We start from the raw sequence: 23,882 nt of genomic DNA on the forward strand, positions 1-23,882 counted from the left end.
AGCGGATCGTCCTGACTTCCACTCCAAGGTCAAGTCCTAGTGCAGAATCACTCAAGTCGTTCTGCGGAACCAGTGTGTTGGAGAGGAGGCAGGACCTCACAGCACCCGTGTTACACTTCACACTTGGTCACTAAAGCCTGACTCTCCCCTGCAGGGGAGCTTGAGGAGTGGTTGGAAGGGGCCAGGGGGAGGCCCACGCACACCCCTCTCTCCTTTCTCACAAGCCCAGATGCTGTGCTTCAGGACAACATTTACAGAACATTAAATTGGGAGCAGTCGCTTTGTGAAAGCAACTCAAGTCGGCTACTGCTCACACAAGCAAAGGCAGCAGTAATTTCAAAAAGCTAAGAATAGGACTACGGCCCGGTTTCATGGGCACTGAGGTAGTAACAGGTAGACGCTTTACAGGAAACAGTGTTTCTTTAATTAGTATCCCTGATTTCCCTGGGTGAGCTCGATTTCCAGGTGAATGATTAGCAGGCTTTAAGAGGGTCAGAAGGCACCCTACTCGGGGTGAGGACCTCAGTGGGGGCCCGGGGCATTGCACCATCTTCAAGGGAGGCCAGGGAGAGACTGGAGAATAAGGCGGGTCTCCCTAGGTGGGGGCCCCCCAGCAATGCTGGGGGTGATCACATATGTTCCCAGGGCTCTGTCTACACACCCCCTGAAAGAAAAAGGTTTGGGTCCCCTTTCAAGTGTCTATCAAGTCATCACCCATGAAGAGCTGGTCCCTTTATTTCCAGCCAGCACTCTGGGCTGCTAAGAAGGCACTCAAGAATGTTCATCAAATTCCCTCGTGGAGAGACAGGCCCTGGGGCTACCCCAAGGGGCCCCACCAGCAGCGGCCCCAGAGGCTGGCCCCTGCAGGTTCTGCCAGGCTTTTCCCCTTCCTTTCTCAAGCCGTCCAGCAGCTGAGAAGTCGCCAGCCCCCTGTGCATCCAAGAGGGGTCCCTGGAGTGGGGCTCAGAGGGGAGGTCCCCGCGGGGCAGACCCCGTCCCCTTGCTCTGCGCTGGCTCTGCTGTCCACGGCCGGCCGGCCTCCCCGGTCAGACGAGAAGTCTGGAAGGGTGGCCCCGGGGGGTAGGGGAGCCACGGGGTCTGCACAGAACTGTGGAAAGGGCCAAGACATACAGGATCATGATCACATAAAAACAAAAGGACCTGGAATCACTTCAAAAAATACATAATGCATGGGGATTAACAATCAGCCCCTTCTTTTTCTTGTGCAATGTTGTCAAGGACCCAGGCCGCACAGATTAGCTGTTTGCCTGTTCAAAAAGGAAAAAGAAACGATATTATTTTCTCAAGACAAACAAAGGCAGAAAATTATTTTTCCCCTAATTGACAGGGAGGACTTCCCTGGTGGCTCAGTGTAAAGAGTCCACCTGCCAACACAGGAGACACGGGTTCTATCCCTGATCCAGGAAGATACCCCATGCTTCGGAGCAATTAAGCCCATGTACCACAACCACTGAGCCTGGGATCTAGAGCCTGTGCTCCACAACAAGAGTGCATGCTACATTGCTTCAGTTATGCCGGATTCTTTGTGACCTCATGGACCGAAGCCCGCCAGGCTCCTCTATCCATGGGATTCTCCAGGCAAGAATACTGGAGTGGGTTGCTGTGCCCTCCTCCAGGGGATCTTCCCAACTCAGGGATCGAATTCAAGTCTCTTACGTCTCCCTGCACTGGCAGGCAGGTTCATAACCACTAGCGTCGCCTGGGAAACCCCCCTATAAGAGAAGCCACTGCGATGAGAAGCCTGCTCACACCACGAGAGAGTAACCCCCGCTCACCACAATGAGAGAATGTCTGTGCAGCGATAAAGACCCAGCACAGCCAAGAATTAAATAAATAAGTGATTTTAAAAATAAGACAAAGGGATATTTTTTTCTACAGCATGAAGGTTGGGTTAGACTGACAATGGAGGAGAATGGTATGTGCAAAGGCCCAGGGACAGGAGGGGCCGGGATGCTGGGGGGCTCCCATCACTCAGCACCGCTGGGACACAGGCATCTCTGGGCCAACCAAGCATGACCTTAGCCACTGAAAGTCATCCAGGGTCTACTTAGTCCTGCTTTCTACCCCACCGCCTCTGTTGTCATCCAGCGCCCCCACTTCCCGCTGCTGAACCACCAGCATTGCCTAGACACACGGTGCCTCTTCACTCTCTCATCCTGGAGGGACACTCACCCCATGGCCTGCCGCACCTCCCCCGCCAGTCTCCCCAGGACCCCCTCCCAGCTTCCCTGCATCATGCAAGTCCTCAGTGGGACAGTGGGGGTCATGAATTTCCAGAACTCGGCCCTTTGCGGGGCGGGGACTGGCTGGGCCCCGAGTCACTTGAAGGTGTTAGGTCTTAGGTTTTGGCTCAGGAGAGACGCAGGCCATGCCTCACCAGGCACTGCCCTTGGCTTCTGCCCCATCTCCTGGCACCTGGGCACCTTTGGAGACTTGAGGGAGACAGCACTTTCACCTAGAACCTGGCCCTGGAAGGAGCCAAAATCTGTGAGCACTGCCCAGTCCCAAGGCCCCTGCGATGGACAGACATCTGGTCCTCACCCAGGATCTCTGGACAGAACCCAAGACTGGGCCCCACTGAGTATCATGAACCCGGCCAGAAGCCAGAGGCAGCAGGGGCGCCGGGAACCCCTGGGATCTTTCCCTTCTCATGCTCTCTCTTTGTACCAGAGGCCCCAGCTGCTCCCCTGGGTGCCCGTGACAGCCCAGAGAAGGATAGGCCCGAATCACGCCTGGCAGCCTCGCTCTGCTTTCTGCCCATCCCCAGAAGTCTGATGCAATGACATCCGAGTAGGTGAATGGAGCTATTAGAGCCAGAAGCAAGCCCATCACAGGTAACCCTGGACCCTGCAAAGCTGGGCCCCAGAAGTTTTCATCCAAACGCGTATGGGGAAGGGCGCCACCTGTCACAGGACCACACCTCCTAGACCCCTGGGCTCTGACACAGTGACGTGGGGAGCCGATCAGGAGGATGGAAAGGTTACCCTCATTTGTTGATAGATCCAGTCTGTGAACACTGTCACGTTCCCGTACACTCCCGGTCGGTACGCCTTGGCACAGCCTGACCCCCAGCTCGTGTCTCCGATCAGCCACCAGACACTGCTCTTCAGTGTGACCAGAGGACCTCCACTGTCACCCTGAGGGACACAGCAGGTTATAGAACAGAAGTCAATCCACAAGCCACACAGGCCAGAGGGCAAGAAGGTGGGATGAGGGCTCAGCGGGGTGACGGGAGAGTCTCTGGGTCTCCTCCAACCCTGGGTCCCAGGTAGGGGAGGGATGTACTGCATGGGCCGGGTGGGAGCCGGGCAAGGCCCAGCTGGGCATCACCTGGCAGGAGTCGACGGTGCCCCGCAGGTAGCCTGCGCAGATCATGGCGGGTGTGATGAGGTTGTCGTACATGTACTTGCTGTTGCACGTCCGGGGCTCAATGAGGTGCACCTTGGCCGCGTTCAGGTCATCCGAGGTCTTCCCTGCAACAAAAGACAGCATAGCTCTCACAGGAAGCCTGGTCTCCCTCCTGGACACGTGGACATACAGTCACGCCACTCCTCCCAAGCCGGCTCCTGGGGAACCCAGGTACCTTTCAACTGCTGGGGCGTGTGTTTAAAGCGGCTCTAGATTGTGTTTGGGGAGGACTACCTGCCTCTGGGCTGAGGACCAAGCTCCAACTGTGTCCCAGAGTCACCTGCTCATGGCCCAGCCACGTGGTCCCTGGGATCACTTCTCCTCCTCCATCGCTCTCTCTCCTCTGGACAGTTCCCAGGCTGACACCAGGAGCTCCTGTGTTTCCATCTCAAGCACCCTAACCTTTCTCAAGCCCACGCGCTGCTCCACTCCTGACTGCCTGCCCTCGCTCCCTGCATGCGCAGACCTCCAATCACTTGCAGGTCTGTGCTGTCTCCATCACCCACCTGCTACACAGAGGTTTTCTAGGCTCTGTGGGCTTGGGGGCTGAAGCAGAGCCTCTCCTAGAGTGCTCCTCCTCCACCTTAAGCCACGCCACTTGAGCCACCTCAACTCGGGAAGTGGCCCCATGCCCCACCATGGGGCTCAGATCACAAGCACGAAGCAGGCCCCCTGAGACTGCTCACTGTCCCGTGACACTCCATCCATCAACAGATTTGGTGGCTCTGCCCCTACCCCCACACCCACCTCCCTGGTCTGGCCACCTTCTTGTCTCGCAGGATGTGGCAGTGGTCCTCTCACCATGCTGTCACCTTTTCTGTGAGTCCCTACTTAGCCGTCCAACCATGTCACTCCCTAGCAGCTCCCTGGCCCACTTGGATTAGCGGCCAGTGCTAGCGTCATAGCCTACAATACCCTATGCAACCTGACTCCACTGCCCCCTCGCCCCTGGTTCATCACGCCCTGGCCACACTGGCCCTTCTGTTCCTAAGACAGCCTTGTCATGCTGATTTCAGCTCAAATGTCCCCTCTTCCGGGAAGCCCTCCCTGACCACCCCTCACCGTGACAAGCCTCCATTGTTTGAAAGCACCTAGTTTCTCATTTCCTATCTGAGCACAATCGGCACCCCAGCGCCCATAGGAGAATGCGAAGCTCCTGCAGGCAGAGGTTTTGTTTTAGTTTGCTCACTGTTGCTCTCCCAGCCCTTGGAAGGTACCCCACAGATCATGGCTGACTTTTCCTTTGGTCTTGGCTGCTGAAGAAACTTGCTCACAACTGGAAGGATCAACCCAGGAGCTTCTCTCGTCCGAATGCCAAGATACTCAGCCCAGCTGCCATCTCCCTTCTTTCTCTAAGTCGATCCACCCGTGTACTATTCACCTCGCTTTAAACCAGTGGTCCCCAACCTTCCTGGCACCAGGGGCCAGTTTCGTAGAAGGTAGTTTTTCCATGGACCAGGGAGGTGGGGGGGGGGGATGGTTTCAGGATGATTCAAGTGCATTATTTATTGTGCACTTTGTTTCTATTATTAGAACATTGTGATAATGTGGTAATGAAAGCAATGGGGAGCAGCTATAAATACGATGAAGCTTTGCTTGCTCACCCGCTGCTCACCTCCTCCTGTGTGGCCTGATTCCTAACAGAGCACTGACTAGCACCAGCCCATGGCCTGAGGTTTGAGACCCCTGCTTTAAAGAATTCCTTGTAGGTGTTCCCTAAATACTTCTGGAAGGATGTAAACAATACATTAATATAAACGTACCACTAAGCACATCCACACACTCAGCAGTGGCCACAGGACTGGAAAAGGTCAGTTTTCATTCCAATTCCAAAGAAAGGCAATGCCAAAGAATGCTCAAACTCTCACACAATTGCACTCATCGCACATGCTAGCAAAGTAATGCTCAAAATTCTCCAAGCCAAGCTTAAACAGTGCATGAACCATGAACTTGCAGATGTTCGAGTTGGATTTAGAAAAGGCAAAGGAACCAGAGATCAAATTGCCAACCTTCTTTGGATCATTGAAAAAGCAACGGAGTTCCAGAAAAACATTTAATTCTGCTTTATTGACTACGCCAAAGACTTTGACTGTGTGGATCACAATAAACTGTGGAAAATTCTTAAAGAGATGGGAATACCAAACCACCCTATCTGCCTCCTGAGAAATCTGTATGCAAGTCAAGAAGAAACAGTTAGAACTGGACATGGAACAACAGACTGGTTCCAAATAGGAAAAGGAGTACATCAAGGCTGTCTACTGTCACCCTGCTTATTTAACTTATATGCAGAGTACATCATGAGAAACGCTGGGCTGGAAGAAGCACAAGCTGGAATCAAGATTGCCGGGAGAAATATCAAAAACCTCAGATATGCAGATGACACCACCCTTATGGCAGAAAGTGAAGAAGAACTAAAGAGCCTCTTGATCAAAGTGAAAAAGGAAAGTGAAAAGGTTGGCTTAAAACTCAACATTCAGAAAACTAAGATCATGGCATCCAGTCCCATCACTTCAAGGCAAATAGATGGACAAACAATGGAAACAGTGAGAGACTATTTTGGGGGGCTCCAAAATCACTGCAGATGGTGAATGCAGCCATGAAATTAAAAGACACTTGCTCTTTGGGAGAAATGCTATGACCACCCTAGATAGCGTATTAAAAAGCAGAGACGTTACTTTGCCAACAAAGGTCCGTCTAGTTAAAGATATGGTTTTTCCAGTAGTTATGTATGGATGTGATAATTGGACTATAAAGAAAGCTGAGCATGGAAGAACTGATGCTTTTGAACAGTGGTATTGGAGAAGACTCTTGAGAGTCAATCAAACCAGTTAATTCTAAAGGAAATCAGTCCTGAATATTCATTGGAAGGACTGATGCTGAAGCTGAAGCTCCAATACTTTGGCCACCTGATGTGAAGAACTGACTCCTTAGAAAAGACCCTGATGCTGGGAAAGATTGAGGGCAGGAGGAGAAGGGGACGACAGAGGATGAGACGTTGGATGGCATCACCAACTCAAGGGACGTGAGTTTGAGCAAGCCCTGGCAATTGGTGATGGACAGGGAAGCCTGGTGTGCTGCAGTCCATGGGGTTGCAAAGAGTCAGACAGGACTGAGTGACTGAACTGAACTGAAGCACATCCAATGCTCCATATAAAGGAAACAGCCTGGATCTCTTCATTTGAAAAAGGTTATCAGAGATGAAACCAAATTATAACTGAAGGCAGCAGGGCCAGCCTGCGTCAGGAGAGTCTAGAGCCTCTTCCCCTCTGTGTGGTCAGGGCAGGAGGACTAGGCTTTGATGACTTGCAGCCAGTCACTGCCAGTCACACAGGCCCATCCTCACTGAGACCATTATCCTCAGCATCAAAGGCTGGCAGACTTCCAGGCAGCCCGTTAATGACTCTGTGACTTGAACACGGTGGGCCATGTGCCTCTCACGTTTAGGTGCCCTCTACACTCCAAAACGCAGTTTCCACTCACTGTTCCACTTGATTTGTTTAATTAATTTTTTGATGTGGACCAGTTTTTAAAAAGCCTTTATTGAATTTGTTACAGTATTGTTTCTGCTTTATGTTTGGTTTTTTGACCACGAGGCATGTGGGATCTTAGCTACCTGATGAGGGATTGAACCCACACCCCTTGCACTGGAAAATGAAGTTTTAACCATTGGACCACTAGGGAAGTCTTTGCATTTGACCTTAATCAGGGCACTGTGGTAGGTAGGGCAGGTAGGATTTTCCCATCTAACATGTAGAGAACCTGAGGCAAATAGCCTGGGTGAATCACCCAAAAATCATCCAATCATTCAGTGGTAGAACCAGGATCAAAACCTAGATCTCCCACTTCTGAACCCATGCTCTGATTCATGGGACCTGCAGACCCTGGGCGGGGAGACTCACCTTTCTCGTAGGTGGCCCCCCACCCGGAAATCCAGCAGGACTGAGTTGGCTCCAGCATCATGCCTGGATTGGGTAGACACACTGGCTTCACTTTGTCTGTTTCATGAAAAGAAAACACCATGAGCGGGTCTGGTCTAACTGAAGGCCTCGGGTGATGGTCTCCACCTGGACCTTCCCGTGTGCATGCACTGGGCCTGGGACCACCACCCTGTGGCCCAAGGAGCCTTCTAGATTCCAATGTGCCCAGCATCCTCTTCCTCTCCCTGCCACGACCGTTTTTCTAAGAGACAAGAAGTTCATCTCTGGAAGTTAGGGTTTGGGAAAACTGAAGGTCAACAGTCAACAGCTGAAGGTCAACAGTCAACAGTCCTGTGATGCAAATAGTTGACACTGGGCACGGCAGGGCTGTATCAACTACAGACTAAACTGATCATGATGAAGGTAACTGATCAGTGTATTATAATTAAAGGCACAGTGTCAACTGTCACTGACCAGACCCTGATTATGAAATGACTTTTGTAGATGTGCATGTGTGCTAAGTTGTCACCGTGTGGTGGAGGAAAAACGCGGTGGTGACCGCATCGCTCAGTGGCCACAGGCACATTTTGGGGTGGCTCAGCCTCTGGAAACCCTCTTCTAGCAGTCATCCCCTCCCCCAGCCCTGCACACTGTAGCTCAATGCACATTTCCTCCATCCAGTCTTCACAGCACGTTTTATTTCCAGTCAACCTCTTAAGATTTGGTCCAAACTGTTCACACACCCTGGGCTGCTGGAACACAGGTACGCACCGTTGAAAGTCAGAGGCGTCTGCAGCTTCATTAGAGCAATGTCATTGTTCTTGGTCTTGGAATCATAATTTGGGTGGGAAATCACTTTTGCTACTCGGTATCCACTTCCATAGAACATGTAAGATTGTTTCAAGATTCCCGCAAAGGCCACCCAGATCTTGGGATTGTTAAGAGGTCTGGAAGACAGAGAGGAACACCGCTCAGCATGTAAGAACGGCAAACACACAACACGCATTCCACAGTTCTCAGAAGTCATCAGCCCCCGAGGTGACATGACTTGTCAGAAGCCACACCAGAATGGCCAGGTGGTCTCAGGCTCTTCTCTCTCCCCATCTTACGCAGCCTCACCCTCCCACACCCCTCTCCTTGGCTTCATCAGTGAATCATTTTCCTCCCGTATTTCTGCACCAGCCTGCAAACCCTCGCAATTCCAAGAACACATACGCGTGTGTGCTAAGTCGCTTCAGTCATGTCTGACTCTTTGTGACCCTATAGACTATAGCCTGCAATGCTCCTCTGTCCATGGAATTGTCCGGGCAAGCATACTGGAGTGGGTTGCCCTGCCCTCCTCCAGGGGATCTTCCTGACCCAGGGATCAAACCCATGTCTCTTAAGTTTCCTGCATTAGCAGGCAGGTTCTTTACCACTAGCGCCACCTGGGAAGCCCAACTTATTTTTGAATCTAAACATCTCCCTGAGGTTTGAAACCTTATTTCCAGCATGACTGGGTCTTACTTATCTTTATATACTAGACATCTCCTGGCACACAGTAGGTGCTTAATAAATGTGTACCAGGGAGTAGACTCTGAGTCTAATAACCACCCAGGCACTACCTTCTTTTGGGTGCTTCCCTTCTAAGAAAATCCCAAGTCTTAGAGCCCATGGAATCTGGTGGATAGAAGGAAGGGACACTCCTGAGTTATACACACTCCTTCCTTCAACCTTCACAACAACCCTCGAAACAGCACACCTGACTTACAGGTGCAGACACTACTGTCAGACACCTGGGGTGAACTGTCTCAGGCTAATCAGCCAGGGAACAGCCAAGTCAGGCCCAGCCTCACTCTAAACATGACAAATAGCTCCCATGAGTAAGGGTTTTTCAAAATATCCATGTGACCAAAAAAATTCCTTGCTTAAGAAAAAAGGAGGAAGAACAGTATTGTCTACAAAAGCTAACACTATAAATGATGGCCACCCTCACCTCTCCACACCCATCTGTATGGGCATCTCTGGGGCCCAGGCTGCTTAATGGATCACAGAGAACCTTCCGGCAGGACAGCCTGAGGTTTGAGTGTCTCCAAGTTTCTCTGAGTGTCTCTCTGGGGACGAGTACCCAGGGAGCCCAAATCTGTCGAGAGGGCAGCAGCCTCAGGAAGGATAGGACCGAGCTGAGAAGACTGTGGACTGGAATTCCTTCTGATCATAGCATAACCCCAGCCTTACACTGCATCCCTGTGCTGACTCAAAGCGATGAACACACGCTATGGGATGTGTTGGCCACAGTTTCACGTGCTTCACAAGTCATCTGACCCTCCCTGTGACGCCAGCGAGGCGCCCTTAGAAGCCCCAGTTGTCCCCAAGGAAACCGGAGCCTGCAGGAGTCAGGGACTTTGCTCAAGGGCTCTGGCAGAGCCATCTCAGAAGCCCAGGCTCCGCCCCCTACTCCTCTGGTTCCGCCCCTTCCCTCAGGCCACGCCCCCTTTCTCAGGCCCCCCCCCCACCTCCTCGAGACTTACTCCTCTACACAGTGCGCGGCTGTCACGATCCACTCCGGGGTGATGATGGAGCCCCCACAGACGTGGATGCCCTGCACATGCAGGCTAACCTGCCAGGGCCATTCGCCCGAGTAAGCATTCGATCCCCCCACGATCCGGCTCTGGCGGCTCGTCTTCACGGAGACCCCGCATTCTGAGAGCGACAAGCACAGTGCAGCTGGCCAGTGAGCAAAGCAGGGTCGCCCCCACCCAATTCCACTACACCCTTTGCCACCCTCCTTCCCGCTTCTCCCGGACACCTGCCACACTGTGTGCCCAGACAGTTCCCATCCCAAGGTTCCGGCCTGGCTGCAGGGTGACCGTGATCTCCTCTTGTTCCTGTTTCTTTGGGCTCTGACTTTGGAAAACGCCGCCTGGTCTCTTTCGGCTGGGGTGCGGGGCCAGAGGACACTCCTCCAGCAACCACCCCACCCCCGCTGCCACCCCCAGGAAGCACCACTTCTGATAGCCTGGATGCCACCTGTTGCTTGGCACTTGTGTGATTCCATCAGTATCTCCCAAATACCCATGTAGCAGGGCAGATAACAAAGGCCCTGGAACCCCCTTGAATGCTCAGAGACCCTAAGATTCCTGAACAAAGCTAAGGAGGGCTTTTCTCCTATGCACTGCTCTCAAACCATCACAAGGTGGACGGCGTGGGCAGGAGGGCAGGGCAGGCACCATGCTCTCCTGGTATCTAAAGAAGCTTGAACCAACCTGTGTGGGAAGTTACTGCCAGGACCACTGGGGAATGGTGTTCACCCCGGAGCGACTGCTAGCTTCCCCTGTTCAAACTGGGAATCCAAGCTTCAGGCCCGAGACCCATACGGGAAGAGGATGGGGCCATACCAGAGAAGGGAGCTCAGGGACAGTATTCTCCACACCCATAAAAGGTTTGGAAAATGTGACAGTGTTATGTCATGTCTAACTCTTTGTGACTCCATGGATTGTAGCCCATCAGGTTCCTCTGTCCATGGAATTTTCCAGGCAAGAATACTGGAGTGGGTTGCCATTTCCTTCTCCAAGGGATCTTCCTGACAGAGGGATTGAACTCAGGTCTTCTGCAGTGCAGGCAGATTCTTTACTGTCTGAGCCACCAGGGAAGCCCGAAAAGGTTGGAAACCATAAGTAGTCCAAACGCTGGAATGGGGACACCCATGGGTCTCCAGCCCCACAATGTGGACACCACAGAGAGGGCCACATTGTCTGTCTCTGGAGCTTTTCTATCCTCAGGGGACAGCTGGTTCTTGGACCAAAGCAGTAGGTATCTAAAGTGTATCCAGATTCAAGAACGGGAACCCTTGGGCAGGGTACTGGGCGTGTCCTGACCCGTTACTTCACCTTCTATCTCCAAGTCCCCCAAAGACACACTAGGATACATTTCAGTAAGGTATCAAATTTGATACCATTTGAATTTGGTATCAAATGGGATACCAAAATGTATCCCATTTTAGAAACACAAAACAGAAAACCAAGAATCACTTACCTATACAGCGTAAAGAAACCACTGTTTTTGAAGAACAGACATCACTGCAAAAGAAGGGGGGAAATTCTGGTCACTATAACAATCAAGACACTTGATTCTCAAAATACTTAGAAATAAATATTTTCTTCCAATGTTCTCACTCCCTGCTTCTTTAGATATAGAAGAGTTTGCAATTGAAGACATGAATAGAGAAAGTAAACCTACATACATAGGGGACAGTAGTAAAGAGTGGACACCAAGTCAAACTGGAGGGTTAAAATCCAAGCTGTGTGACCTTGGGCAAGGCACTTAAGCTCTCTGTGCCTTGATTTCCCCATCAACAGAATGGGCTAATAATAGTACCAAAGGTGGCTGTGAAGATAATCACACATTGCGTGTGTGTATATGTTAGTCATTCAATCATGTCAAGTCAAAGCACACATCATATCAGCTGTTATTTTTTTTTCTTGGAGTTTAAAATCATCCTTTAATTTTGTAAGGAAGACTTTTGTAAATTTCCAGCTTCTTGTAACTGCTTTATATGAACTGCACAGAAAACTACACAACTATTTGCCTGGGAACAGAAGAAGAGTTACTCCTTGGGAGGCAAACATTCCAGGTTACAGATGAAAAAGAACTAACCAGTGCATTCCATCGTACACTGAATTTTCTCCAACATGTTGAAAAGAGAAGTAGCATTGATGCCCAGGTATTTGAAGCTGGCAATGTTCCTTTTTTTTTTTCTTTCCTTTTTTATTTTTTAAATTATGGAAGTATGATAACACATTTACAGCAGATTTGGAAAATACGGAACACAGTTACATATCATTCCACTATACACTACAATTATTTTTAAGTAGATAAAGATTTTTCGTTGGAATTTCAATATCAAACTCTCAAAAATTAATAGAATGAATAGAAAAGTAGAAAGATATAGTAGACCTGAAAAACACTATGTCCTGAATGTTCTCCTGACACGTCGAGAAGAAAAGCAGTGCTGACGTCCAGGTGCTTGAAGCTGGCGAGGTTCTTTTGAACATAATCAGTTCATGTGGGGCCAGATCAGTGTTACAGAGCAGGACACAGGCACACCCGTCACACAATCCCATGTCGTTGTTCAGTCGCTCAGTCACATCCCACTCTGCGACTCCATGGACTACAGCACGCCAGGCTTCCCTGTCCCTCACTATCTCCTGGAGTTTGCCCAGACTCATGTCCATTATGTTGATGACGCCATCCAGCCATCTCATCCTCTGTCACTCCTTCTCCACCTGCCCTCAATCTCTTCTCTGATGAGTCTTTTCCAATGAGTTGGCTTTTTGCATCAGCTGGCCAAAGTATTGCAGCTTCAGCATCAGTCCTTCCAGTGAATACGCAGGGTTGATTTCCTTTAGGATTGACTGGTTTGATCTTGCTGTCCAAGGGACTCTCAAGAGTTTTCTCCAGTGCCACAATTCAAAAGCATCAATTTGTTGGCACCCAGCCTTCTTTATGGTCTAGCTCTCATGTCTGTACATGACTACTGGAAAAACCATAACTTTGACTATATGGACCTTTGTCCGCAAAATGATGCCTCTGCTTTTTAAAATGCTATCTAGATTGGTCATAGCTTTCCTTCAAAGGAGCAAGCGTCTTTGAATTTCAAGGCTGCAGTCACCATCTATAGTGATTTTGGAACCCAAGAAAATAAAATCTATCATTGTTTCAAGTTTTTCCCCATCTATTTGCCATAAAGTGATAGGACCAGATGCCACGACCTTTGTTTTTTAAATGTTGACTTTTAAGCCAGCTTTTTCACTCTCCTCTTTCACCCTCATCAAGAGGCCCTTTAGTTCCTCTTCACTTTCTGCCATTAGAGTCATATCATCTGCATATCTGAGGTTGTTGATATTTCTCCCCGCATTCTTGATTCCAGCTTGTAATTCATCCCATGAACCTGGTCCAAACCGCACAGTGACCAACAGCCCCCTCTGCTGGCTGGCATGAGTGACTGTGCTTCTTTGCCAATCCCAGCAGTAGCCTGGCTTCATGCCAACCCACCTTCTGACAAAAAAGCATTGAGGTACCAACTATAGAATCACCCTCATTTCTGGACAGCATCCAACCCATGGCCAAGCCTAGCTTCCTGGAACCTTCCCCAAATGACTCAATACAAGCCCACATCCAATTATAAGTCCCTTCTAACACACTCCCACTGAGACACCCATGGTTCCAAGACAAGGTGTGCCTTGGTGGTCTCTGGCCGGGTAACACTAGATGCCAAGAGAAGACATGCTCCCATTAAGAGCAGGTGTTTTCTAAGTATCATCAGGTCATTCTCCCTGTGTGGAGGCACACTGTGCAGCCATCAGACCCTGATGCTGGGAAGGATTGAAGGCAGGAGGAGAAGGGGGCAACAGAGAAGGAGATGGTTGGATGGCATCACCAACTCAATGGACATGAGTTTGAGCAAACTCGGAGAGATGGTGAAAGACGGGGAAGGCTGGCATGCTGCAGTCCATGGGGTCACAAAGAGTCAGACACGACTAAGTGACTGAAGAACAACACAGCATCAGGGCACGAAGCAGTCACTCAACGAGCCCTACCAGGAGCCCAAGGTTCAAGTATCAAAGTGCTACATCTGAAAGCAAACAGGAAAGAAGTCCTCCCACCCCCTGACGAGCATACAGGGTACCCTGTTCCAGGCAATGGCCTCTTCTTTCCTCCAAAGTCTGAAGACATCTTACGAGTTATCACAGGTGGCAGCCTTCCCTCCCTTGCTCAGCCCTGGTTCCAAGTAACCAGCAAGACAAAGAGACGTATTCACAAAGAGCCCAGGCAGCTGTGTTTAGCTTCTCAGGAGGGGCAAACCACGGCCCGCTGTTTTGATGGCCACACTTGGCCATGGGAACCCTTCCTCCTAGGCTCAGCCTGTCACATTCTGGGGGACGGCCAGGCTCAGGTGCCCCGGACAGAAGTCAGCCCCCCGGGCCACCAGTAACACAAACCTGCTTCAGTCTCCCACTCACAGAAAAGGAGGGGGAAGCTTGACTTGTCCTTCTTTCCCTAAACACAGCACCTGGCACCTGGCCAGCAGGGAGGGGACGGCATGGTTTGCATGAGTGATGGGGAACTGGGAGCTGAGGAAACTGTATGCTGTGTGTCTTTTACATGAAAGAACATTCCATTTGGATAACAGTATTCTATACTCCCTGGTGGCTCGGTGGTAAAGAATCTGCCTGCAATGCGGGAGACCCCGGTTTGGTCCTTGGGTCGAGAAGATCCCTCTGGAGGAGGGCATGGAAATCCTCTCCAGTATTCTTGCCTGGAAAATTCCATGGACAGAGGAGGCTGGAGGGCTACAGTCCATGTGGTCGCCAAAGAGTCAGACATGACTCAGTGACTAAATAACACCAGCATGAATGATTCTAGGAAGACTGCAAACATTTTAAACATATGCAACACAAACTGAGTAGCCTAAGCCTAGCCCTCTCCCCCGCCCTCCTAACTAGTCAAACCATCAACCGTGGGACCAACTCAGGTTCATGTCCACCCACTGGACACACTGCGACCTTCCCAGCACTGCAAGTTGGCCTCCAGGTACAGGAAACACTGGCGTACTGGAGTAGCCGCTAGCTCCCAGGCCCACCCCTCACACAGCATCCTCTGACTCCACGGCTGGGGCTGGGGGACCAACCTTCCCCACTGCCTGGGCTGAGAGGACCTCTGGGAATCAGAGTTTCCAGTGTGAAACCAGCAGGGTCCTGTGAAAACCAGGATGACTTGGTCACCCCAGTGGGGACCACGAGACATTCTTCTGGACTCCTAGACACACACCCTGATATATGCTAAGATGCGTCTCTAGTGTCTGCAGAGAGAAGAAAATCGGGAAAGAGGAATCTTCATTTTGTGATGTTACCCAATACCCCGGAGGGCAGAGGGCACACACAGGTGGCCAGCAGACCACAGCTGCTTCCCAAGGTGGCGCTGATGGTAAAGAACCTACCAGCAATGCAGGAGACGTGGGTTTGATCCCTGGGTCGAGAAGATTCCATGGGGGAGGAATGGCAACCCACTCCAGTATTCTTGCCTAGAGAACCCCATAGACAGAGGAGCATTGTGGGCTCCAAAGAGTTAAACACGACTGAAGAGACTTAGCACGAACGCCTCCCTAGAATGAACCCAGAGCTTCTCAGAGTGATGGGCCCTACTTAGAGTCCAATCTCCTCCCTGTGAGGAACTCAGACAAACTCTCACCAGCAAGAGAGAAATCAGACTCTAATGGTGATTCTCCCAGACATCTCCTACTCATTTGCAGTTTTTGAAAGGAAAAAAGAAACAACCATGCCCAACACACCCATGAAAAGATGTTCAACATCACTAATTATTAGAGAAATGCAAATCAAAACAACAATGAGGTATCCCCTCACACTGGTCAGAAGGGCCATCATTAAAAAGCCTCCAAATAACAAATGCTGGACGGGTTGTGGAGAAAAGGGAACCTTCCTACACTGTCAGGGGGAATGTAAGTTGGTGCAGCCACTATGGAGAACGGTCGGGTGATTCCTCAGTTCAATTTAGTTCAGTCACTCAGTCGTGTTTGACTCTTTGTGACCCCATGGCCTGCAGCAGGCCAGGCTTCCCTGTCCATCACCAACTCCTGGAGCTTGCTCAAATTAATGTCCATCAAGTCGGTGATGCCATCCAATCATCTCATCCTCTGTTGTCCCCTTCTCCTCCCACCTTCAATCTTTCCCAGTATCAGGGTCTCTTCCAATGAGTCAGTTCTTCCCATCAGGTGGCCAAAGTATTGGAGTTTCAGCTTCAACATCAATCCTTCCAATGAATATTCAGGACTGATTTCCTTTAGAATGGACTGGTTGAATCTCCTTGCAGTCCAAGGGACTCTCAAGAGTCTTCTCCAACACCACAGTTCAAAAACATCAATTCTTCAGTGCTCAGTTTTCTTTATAGTCCAACTCACACATCCATACATGACTACTGGAAAAACCATAGCTTTGACTAGACGGACCTTTGTTGGTAAAGTAATGTCTCTGCTTTTTAATATGCTGTCTAGGTTGCTCATAGATTTTCTTCCAAGGAGTAAGCATCTTTTAATTTCATGGCTGCACTCACCATCTGCAGTGATTTTGGAGCCCAAAGAAATAAAGTTTCTCACTGTTTCCCCATCTATTTGCCATGAAATGATAAGACCAGATGCCATGATCTTAGTTTTCTGAATATTGAGTTTTAAGCCAAATTTTCACTCTCCTCTTTCACTTTCATCAAGAGGCTCTTTAGTTCTTCTTCACTTTCTGCCATAAGGATGGTGTCATCTGCATATCTGAGTTTATTGATATTTCTCCTAGGAATCCTGATTCCAGCTTGTGCTTCATCCAGCATGACATTTTGCATGATGGAGTCTGCATATAAGTTAAATAAGCAGGGTGACAATATACAGCCTTGACGCACTCCTTTCCCTATTTGGAACTAGTCTGTTGTTCCATGTCCAGTTCTAACTGTTGCTTCTTGACCTGCATACAGATTTCTCAGGAGGCAGGTAAGGTGATCTGGCATTCCCATCTCTTTAAGAATTTTCCACAGTTTGCTGTGATCCACACAGTCAAAGATTTTGGTGTAGTCAATAAAGCAGAAGTAGATGGTTTTCTGGAACTCTCTTGCTTTCTCGATGATCCAACAGATGTTGGCAATTTGATTTCTGGTTCCTCTGCCTTTTCAGCTTGAACATCTGCAAGTTCACGTTTCACGTATTGTTAAAACCTGGCTTGGAGAATTTTGAGCATTACTTTGCTAGCCTGTGAGATGAGTGCAATTGTGTGATAGTTTGAACATTCTTTGATATTGCCTTTCTTTGGGATTGGAATGAAAACTGACCTCTTCCAGTCCTGTGGCCACTGCTGAGTTTTCTAAACTTGCTGGCATATTGAGTGCAGCACTTTCACAGCATCATCTTTTAGGATTTGGAATAGCTCAACTGGAATTCCATCACCTCCACTAGCTTTGTTTGTAGTGATGTTTCCTAAGGCCCACTTGACTTCACATTCCAGGATGTCTGCCTGGGTGATCACACCATTGTGGTCATCTGGGTCATGAAGATCTTTTCTGTATAGTTCTTCTGTGTATTCTTGCCACCTCTTCTTAATATCCTCTGCTTCTGTTCGGTCCATACCATTTCTGTTCTTTATTGTGCCCACCTTTGCATGAAATATTCCCTTGGTATCCCTAATTTTCTTGAAGAGATCTCTAGTCTTTCCCATTCTATTGTTTTCCTCTATTTCTTTGCACTAATCACTGAGGAAGGCTTTCTTATCTCTCCTTTCTATTTTTTGGAACTCTGCATTCAAATGGGTATATCTTTCCTTTTCTCCTTTGCCTTTAGCGTCTCTTCTTTTTCAAGCTATTTGTGAGGCCTCTCCAGACAGCCATTTTTCCTTTTTGCATTTCTTTTTCTTGGGGATGGTCTTAATCACTGCCTCCTGTACAATGTCATAAACCTCTGTCCATAGTTCTTCAGGCACTCTGTCTATCAGATCTAATCCCTTAAATCTATTTGTCACTTCCACTGTATAATCGTAAAGGATTTGATTCAGGTCATACTGGAATAGTCTAGTGGTTTTCCCTACTTTCTTCAATTTAAGTCTGAATTTGGCAGTAAGGAGTTCATGATCTGACCTACAGTCAGCTCCCAGTCTTGTTTTTGCTGACTGTGTAGAGTTTCTCCATCTTTGACTGCAAATAATTTGATCAATCTGATTTCGGTGTTGACCATCTGGTGATGTCCACGTGTAGAGTCTTCTCTTGTGTTGTTGGAAGAGGGTGTTTGCTATGACAGTGTGTTCTCTTGGCAAAACTCTATTAGCCTTTGTCCTGCTTCATTCCATACTCCAAGGCCAAATTTGCCAGTTATTCCAGGTATCTCTTGACTTCCTGCTTTTGCATTCCAGTCCCCTATAATGAAATGGACATCTTTTTTGGGTGTTAGTTCTAGAAAGATTTGTAGGTCTTCATCAGATCAGATCAGATCAGTCGCTCAGTCGTGTCCGACTCTTTGCGACCCCATGAATCGCAGCACGCCAGGCCTCCCTATCCGTCACCAACTCCCGGAGTTCACTGAGACTCACGTCCATCGAGTCAGTGATGCCATCCAGCCATCTCATCCTCTGTCGGCCCCTTCTCCTCCTGCCCCCAATCCCTCCCAGCATCAGTTTTTTCCAATGAGTCAACTCTTCGCACGAGGTGGCCAAAGTACTGGAGTTTCAGCTTTAGCATCATTCCTTCCAAAGAAATCCCAGGGCGGATCTCCTTCAGAATGGACTGGTTGGATCTCCTTTTGTCCAAGGGACTCTCAAGAGTCTTCTCCAACACCACAGTTCAAAAGCATCAATTCTTCGGTGCTCAACCTTCTTCACAGTCCAACTCTCACATCCATACATGACCACAGGAAAAACCATAGCCTTGACTAGACAGACCTTTATAGAACCATTCAACTTCAGTTTTACTGGTTGAGCTATAGACTTGGATTACTATGATATTGAATGGTTTGCCTCGGAAACGAACAGAGACCATTCTGTCCTTTTCGAGACTGCATCCAGGTACTGCATTTTGGACTCTTTTGTTGACTATGAGGGCTACTCCATTTCTTCTAAGGGATTCTTGCCCACAGTAGTGGTCATCTGAGTTAAATTCACCCATTCTAGTCCATTTTAGTTCACTGATGCCTAAAATGTCGATGTTCACTCTCGCCATCTCCTGTTTGACCACTCCCAACTGACCGTGATTCATGTAGCTAACATTCCAGGTTCCTATGCAATAGTGTTCTTTACAGCATCAGACTTTACTTCCATCACCAGTCACATCCTCAACTGGGCGTTGTTTTTGCTTTGACTCTGTCTCTTCATTCTTCCTGGAGTTATTTCTCCACTCTCCTCCAGTAGCATATTGGGCACCTACTGACCTGGGGAGTTCCTCTTTCAGTATCCTATCTTTTTGCCTTTTCATACTGTTCATGGGGTTCTCAAGGCAAGAATACTGAAGTGGTTTGCCATTCCCTTCTCCAGTGGACCGCATTCTGTCAGACCTCTCCACCATGACCCATGCATCTTGGGTGGCCCTACATGGCATGCCTCATAATTTTGTTGAGTTAGACAAGGCTGTGGTCCATGTGATTAGTTTGATTAATTTTGAAATTCCTCAAAAGACTAAAAATAAAAGTGCCATGTTATCCTGCAATCCCGCTCCTGGGCATATACCCAGACGAAACTATAATTCAAAAAGATACATGCCCCCCACAGTGTTCACTGCAGCATTATTTACAGTGTCAAGACATGAAAGCAGCCTAAATACCCACTGATCGACGAGTGTATAAAGAAGATGAGGTACATACATACAATGGAATACTACTCAACCGCAAGAAAAAATGAAATAATTCCTTTTGCAGGAGCATGGATGGACCTAGAAATGATCATCCTAGGTGAGGTAAGCCAGACAGAGAAAGACAAATGCCATATGATATCATTTGTATGTGGAATCTAAAATATGAAACAAATGAATTTACCTAGGAAACAGACAGACTCACAGACGTAGACACAGACTTGTGGTTGCCAAAGGGAGGGAAAAGCAGATGGACTGGAATTTTAGGATTAGCAGATGCAACCTTTATGTATAGGATGGCTATAAACAACAACGTCCTACTGCCTACCACGGGGAACTGTGTTCAATATCTTGTGATAAACCACATGGAAAAGAATGTGAAAAAGAATGCATATATTTGTATAACTAAGTCACTTTGCTGTTTGGTGGAGATGAACACAACATTGGAAATCACCCATACTTCAATAAAACAAATTTTTAAGAAAAGGAAATCAGCAAATTAAATACCTGTGGTAGAGTTTTTTATAGAGATCGATATCTTTGGCACTTATGTTCAGCTTCATAAAGCTTGTGGCTCCGCTGTCATCTGCTATTCCATGGCTAGAATAAAAACTATTCCTAAAAAAAAAACCAGAAAGTCTTACTTAAAATAATAGTTTTGCTGCGAGCATTTGCAAACCCTATGCTATAGCTATATCATAGTACTTCTCTTATACTACATGCAGGTTAAGAGCATTTTGGAAAACAAAAACACAACTTCTAATTAAGTGCTGCTGCTGCTGCTAAGTTGCTTCAGTCGTGTCCAACTCTGTGCGACCCCATAGACGGCAGCCCACCAGGCTCCCCCGTCCCTGGGATTCTCCAGGCAAGAACACTGGAGTGGGTTGCCATTTCCTTCTCCAATGCATGAAAGTGAAAAGTGAAAGTGAAGTTGCTCAGTTGTGTCTGACTCTTAGCGACCCCATGGACTGCAGCCTACCAGGCTCCTCTGTCCATGGGATTTTCCAGGCAAGAGTACTGGAGTGGGGTGCCATTGCCTTCTCCGCTAATTAAGTGACGCCACGTTATAACCATCCAATAACCCTGAAGTGTCAGGGGAAAGTCCTCTATCAGTCATGTTTCAAATCTAATCTGGATCAGGATAATAAAGCAGTAAGAATATAGATGTGTGAGGACGTAGAATGTAACCAAACATATAATGTAACCACACGTCGAAATGCTCCAGTAGTAAAATGTAGACCCTGAACCATGATGAGACATCCCTAAGCCATTCATAGTGCTATTAGGGGGGAGATTGGCATTTGGAAGTAGTTCTGTAGCTAAGATGGCAACTTTTTTATGCAGTGATAATTCATTTTGAAAACTGGCATAGGGTGAACAGGCTAGACTTGCAGAGAAGTCACATGGGGACACACCCAAGGAAGAGACAGTGGCAGTAAAATGGCCCAGCCTCTCCCTGAAAGGCCAGGCTGGCAGACGCACTCCAATGAGCCCCTGGCTGGAACCTTCTCTAGTGGCTACGTGAGGGATGTATTCTCTTACCGATAAATCCAGTGATCAGCTCTCTCTGTTCAATAGCCCCCAGTGCCTCCTGCACTCCTGCAGTGAAGCTCTCACAGATCTGTTCCCTCCGACCTCCCCCGCAGTCCTCCCCTCTGGCCCCCCACCTCCAACCCCCACCCAGGAGGCGAGCTGACTCAAGGCTTCCACCTTGCACTGGAGTCTCCGCTGGACAGCCCTGAGGAACCAGGAGCAGACAGAGGCCCAGGTGGGGCTGGGGGTGTGGGGCACACCCTTCCCTGCTGGTTCCCTGGGGCAGCTTTGGGAAGAAGACAGAGGTGTGTGGTGTCCATGGGCTGGCACTTCCGGGGAGGGGCAGAGAGAAGCACTGATTCTATGCTTCTGTGCCTGTCACCATCACCGGGGAGGACAAGGGGCTAGGAACTCACCGGTAGCCCATGTCCTGGCAGGCCGCCCTCCCGTAGCTCTCACTCCAGTCGTCCTGGCACACAGGGTGCCAGGACTTCCTCTGTGCTGAGTACACCTGAAGGATGAAGTTCGGTCCATAGAGGCGAACTGCAGGAAGGGAGGCTCCAGTGAGTCCGAGACCATGACCTTCATCCTGTCCTCACATGAGCCCCACCCTCCCTGGACACAGAGGCTCTGGAGGGCTTGGCTCCCTCTCCCCAGCTACACACAGGATATGCCCAGAATCTAGCCTTTCCTCCCAAAATGTGCCCTTCACCCAACAGAGCTGAAAACATGTATTCAGACAAAAATGAACATCGTGCACACATGTTCGTGAGAGCATTATTCACATTAAAGGGGGTAACATCCAAACGTTCCTCAATGGAGGAACACACAGAATGAAGTCCTTGCGCACAATGGAACGTTATTTGTCCACGAAAGGGGATGAAACACTGACTCGACTCAACAGGCGTGAACGTTCACAAGTGATTGATATTCTCCTGACTGAAAGAGGCCAGGCAACAGTCCACACACCGTAGGACCCCATTTGTATGAAACATCCGGAGGAAGAAATCTACGGAGACGGAAAGCAGGTTAGTTGTTGCTTAGAGCCTGACATCCAGGCTCAGGCCGCCATGGAGCAACCAGCTCATTTCCTGATGCTTCCATGGTGAGCGATTCCATCCACCATGTGAGTGGATAAACCAACTGTAAGCGCATCCAGACAGTGGAATATGATTCAGCCCTAAAGAGACATGAGCCACCAGGCTGTGAAGAGACATGGAGGAAGCTTAAGTGCACGTCAGTCGGTGATGAAAGAAGCCAGTCTGAAAAGGCTGCATACATCCTGTAGGATTCCAACTCACGACACTTGGGAAAAGGCAAAACCATGGAGACAGTAAAAGGATCAGTGGTTTTCTGATGAGAAAGTAGTTTCAAGACAGGGGCGTGAGGGGTTGACAGGTCCAAGCTTCTACCCGTGGCTCAGTCTTTGTGGTGACCAGCGCCCCCAGGAGCCATTCAGGAGCCACCCAGAATCACCTCATAGAACAAAAGACCCTTCTATCACCCAGGAAATGACAAGGGCCTTAGGAGCTCAGTGTTGGGAGCTGGAGTCAAGGAGCAAATACCAGAACAAAAGATGCACCAGGTGGTCTCACCACTTGAAAATCACCATGGTGTCAGGAGCCCTGTGCTGGGAACTGGGGTCAGAGACCAGCACCTGTCCTCTAATCTCACAGTGTATGAGTGTATGTATTAGTATCTGTGAGCATGAGACTGTGTGTGAGTACATCACGTGAGAGTGTAAGTGAAGTGGTAGGTGAGATTTTTCACTGCATACCCTTAGCTACTTCCTGAATTTTGATCTATTTGAAGACATTAACTGTTAACAGTATTTAAATAAATACAACTTCAACATTAAGAAGAGAAAGTCTCTCCAGGCAACATCATGAGCTGGTCTTACTAGAGTTATTGACACGTGAGTGGACACAGGTATTAAAACATCAGACACCATTCCATCCAATAGAGTAACCATGTCTGCTCAACCTCAGAAACTCTCCACTTTACTTAAGAAAATGGTGACAAATATACTATCACCCATAAAGGCAAAGCACTATATGGACATTGCAGAGTGAATGAGTCTGCCAAGTGCAAATCCTCTCCTGTAAGCGAGAACTCCAGGAACTCCCAGTGCAGAGGAATCCACGGGCAGGACAGCAGTGTCTCACACAGGTGCCCTGATCTGGACTTGGGGTGTAAAAGGGAACCATCTCCCCAGGATGGCCACAGAAGGATGGACAGCTCTGGGGTGGAGCACAGCCTCTGTCTGCATCACTTGCACTCAAAGTTAACAGCTCCCAGAGCATGCAGCAGGCTTCAGGCTTTGGGTAGGGCCTTCAGCAGATATCAGCGCAACCTTCATCCTCAGGCATCATTTCCCTGCTACACCTACTTTGTGTTCAGTTGCTCAGTCGTGTCTGACTCTGTGCAACCCCCATGGACTATAATCCACTAGGCTCCTCTGTCCATGGCATTCTCCAGGCAAGAATACTGGAGTGGGTTGCCTTTCCCTTCTCCAGGGGATCTTCCCGAACCACGGACCGAATGCATGCCTCTTGCATCTCCTGCACTGGGAGGTGAATTCTTTACCACTAGCACCACCTGGGAAGCCCACAGCTACTGAAAAATTCATTGAAAATAAAA

General features: G+C 48.9%; 1 protein-coding gene across 1 annotated transcript in view; it reads right to left on the reverse strand.

Moving 5' to 3' along the window:
• Nucleotides 1-895: 895 nt before the first annotated feature.
• Nucleotides 896-23,882, reverse strand: part of TMPRSS2 (transmembrane serine protease 2) — a 35,029-nt gene continuing 12,042 nt past the window's right edge. Inside the window, exons 5-13 of the mRNA XM_055570129.1 lie at nt 21,659-21,785; nt 20,217-20,327; nt 11,361-11,404; nt 9,857-10,028; nt 8,118-8,293; nt 7,329-7,424; nt 3,352-3,494; nt 3,006-3,158; nt 896-1,108 (exon numbers count right to left, since the gene is read on the reverse strand). Of these exons, the coding sequence (XP_055426104.1) occupies nt 896-1,108; nt 3,006-3,158; nt 3,352-3,494; nt 7,329-7,424; nt 8,118-8,293; nt 9,857-10,028; nt 11,361-11,404; nt 20,217-20,327; nt 21,659-21,785 (1,235 nt within the window). The remainder of the gene's footprint in view (nt 1,109-3,005; nt 3,159-3,351; nt 3,495-7,328; nt 7,425-8,117; nt 8,294-9,856; nt 10,029-11,360; nt 11,405-20,216; nt 20,328-21,658; nt 21,786-23,882) is intronic.

This window comes from Bubalus kerabau, chromosome 2 (assembly GCF_029407905.1).
Source record: "Bubalus kerabau isolate K-KA32 ecotype Philippines breed swamp buffalo chromosome 2, PCC_UOA_SB_1v2, whole genome shotgun sequence".
NCBI lineage: Eukaryota > Metazoa > Chordata > Mammalia > Artiodactyla > Bovidae > Bubalus > Bubalus kerabau.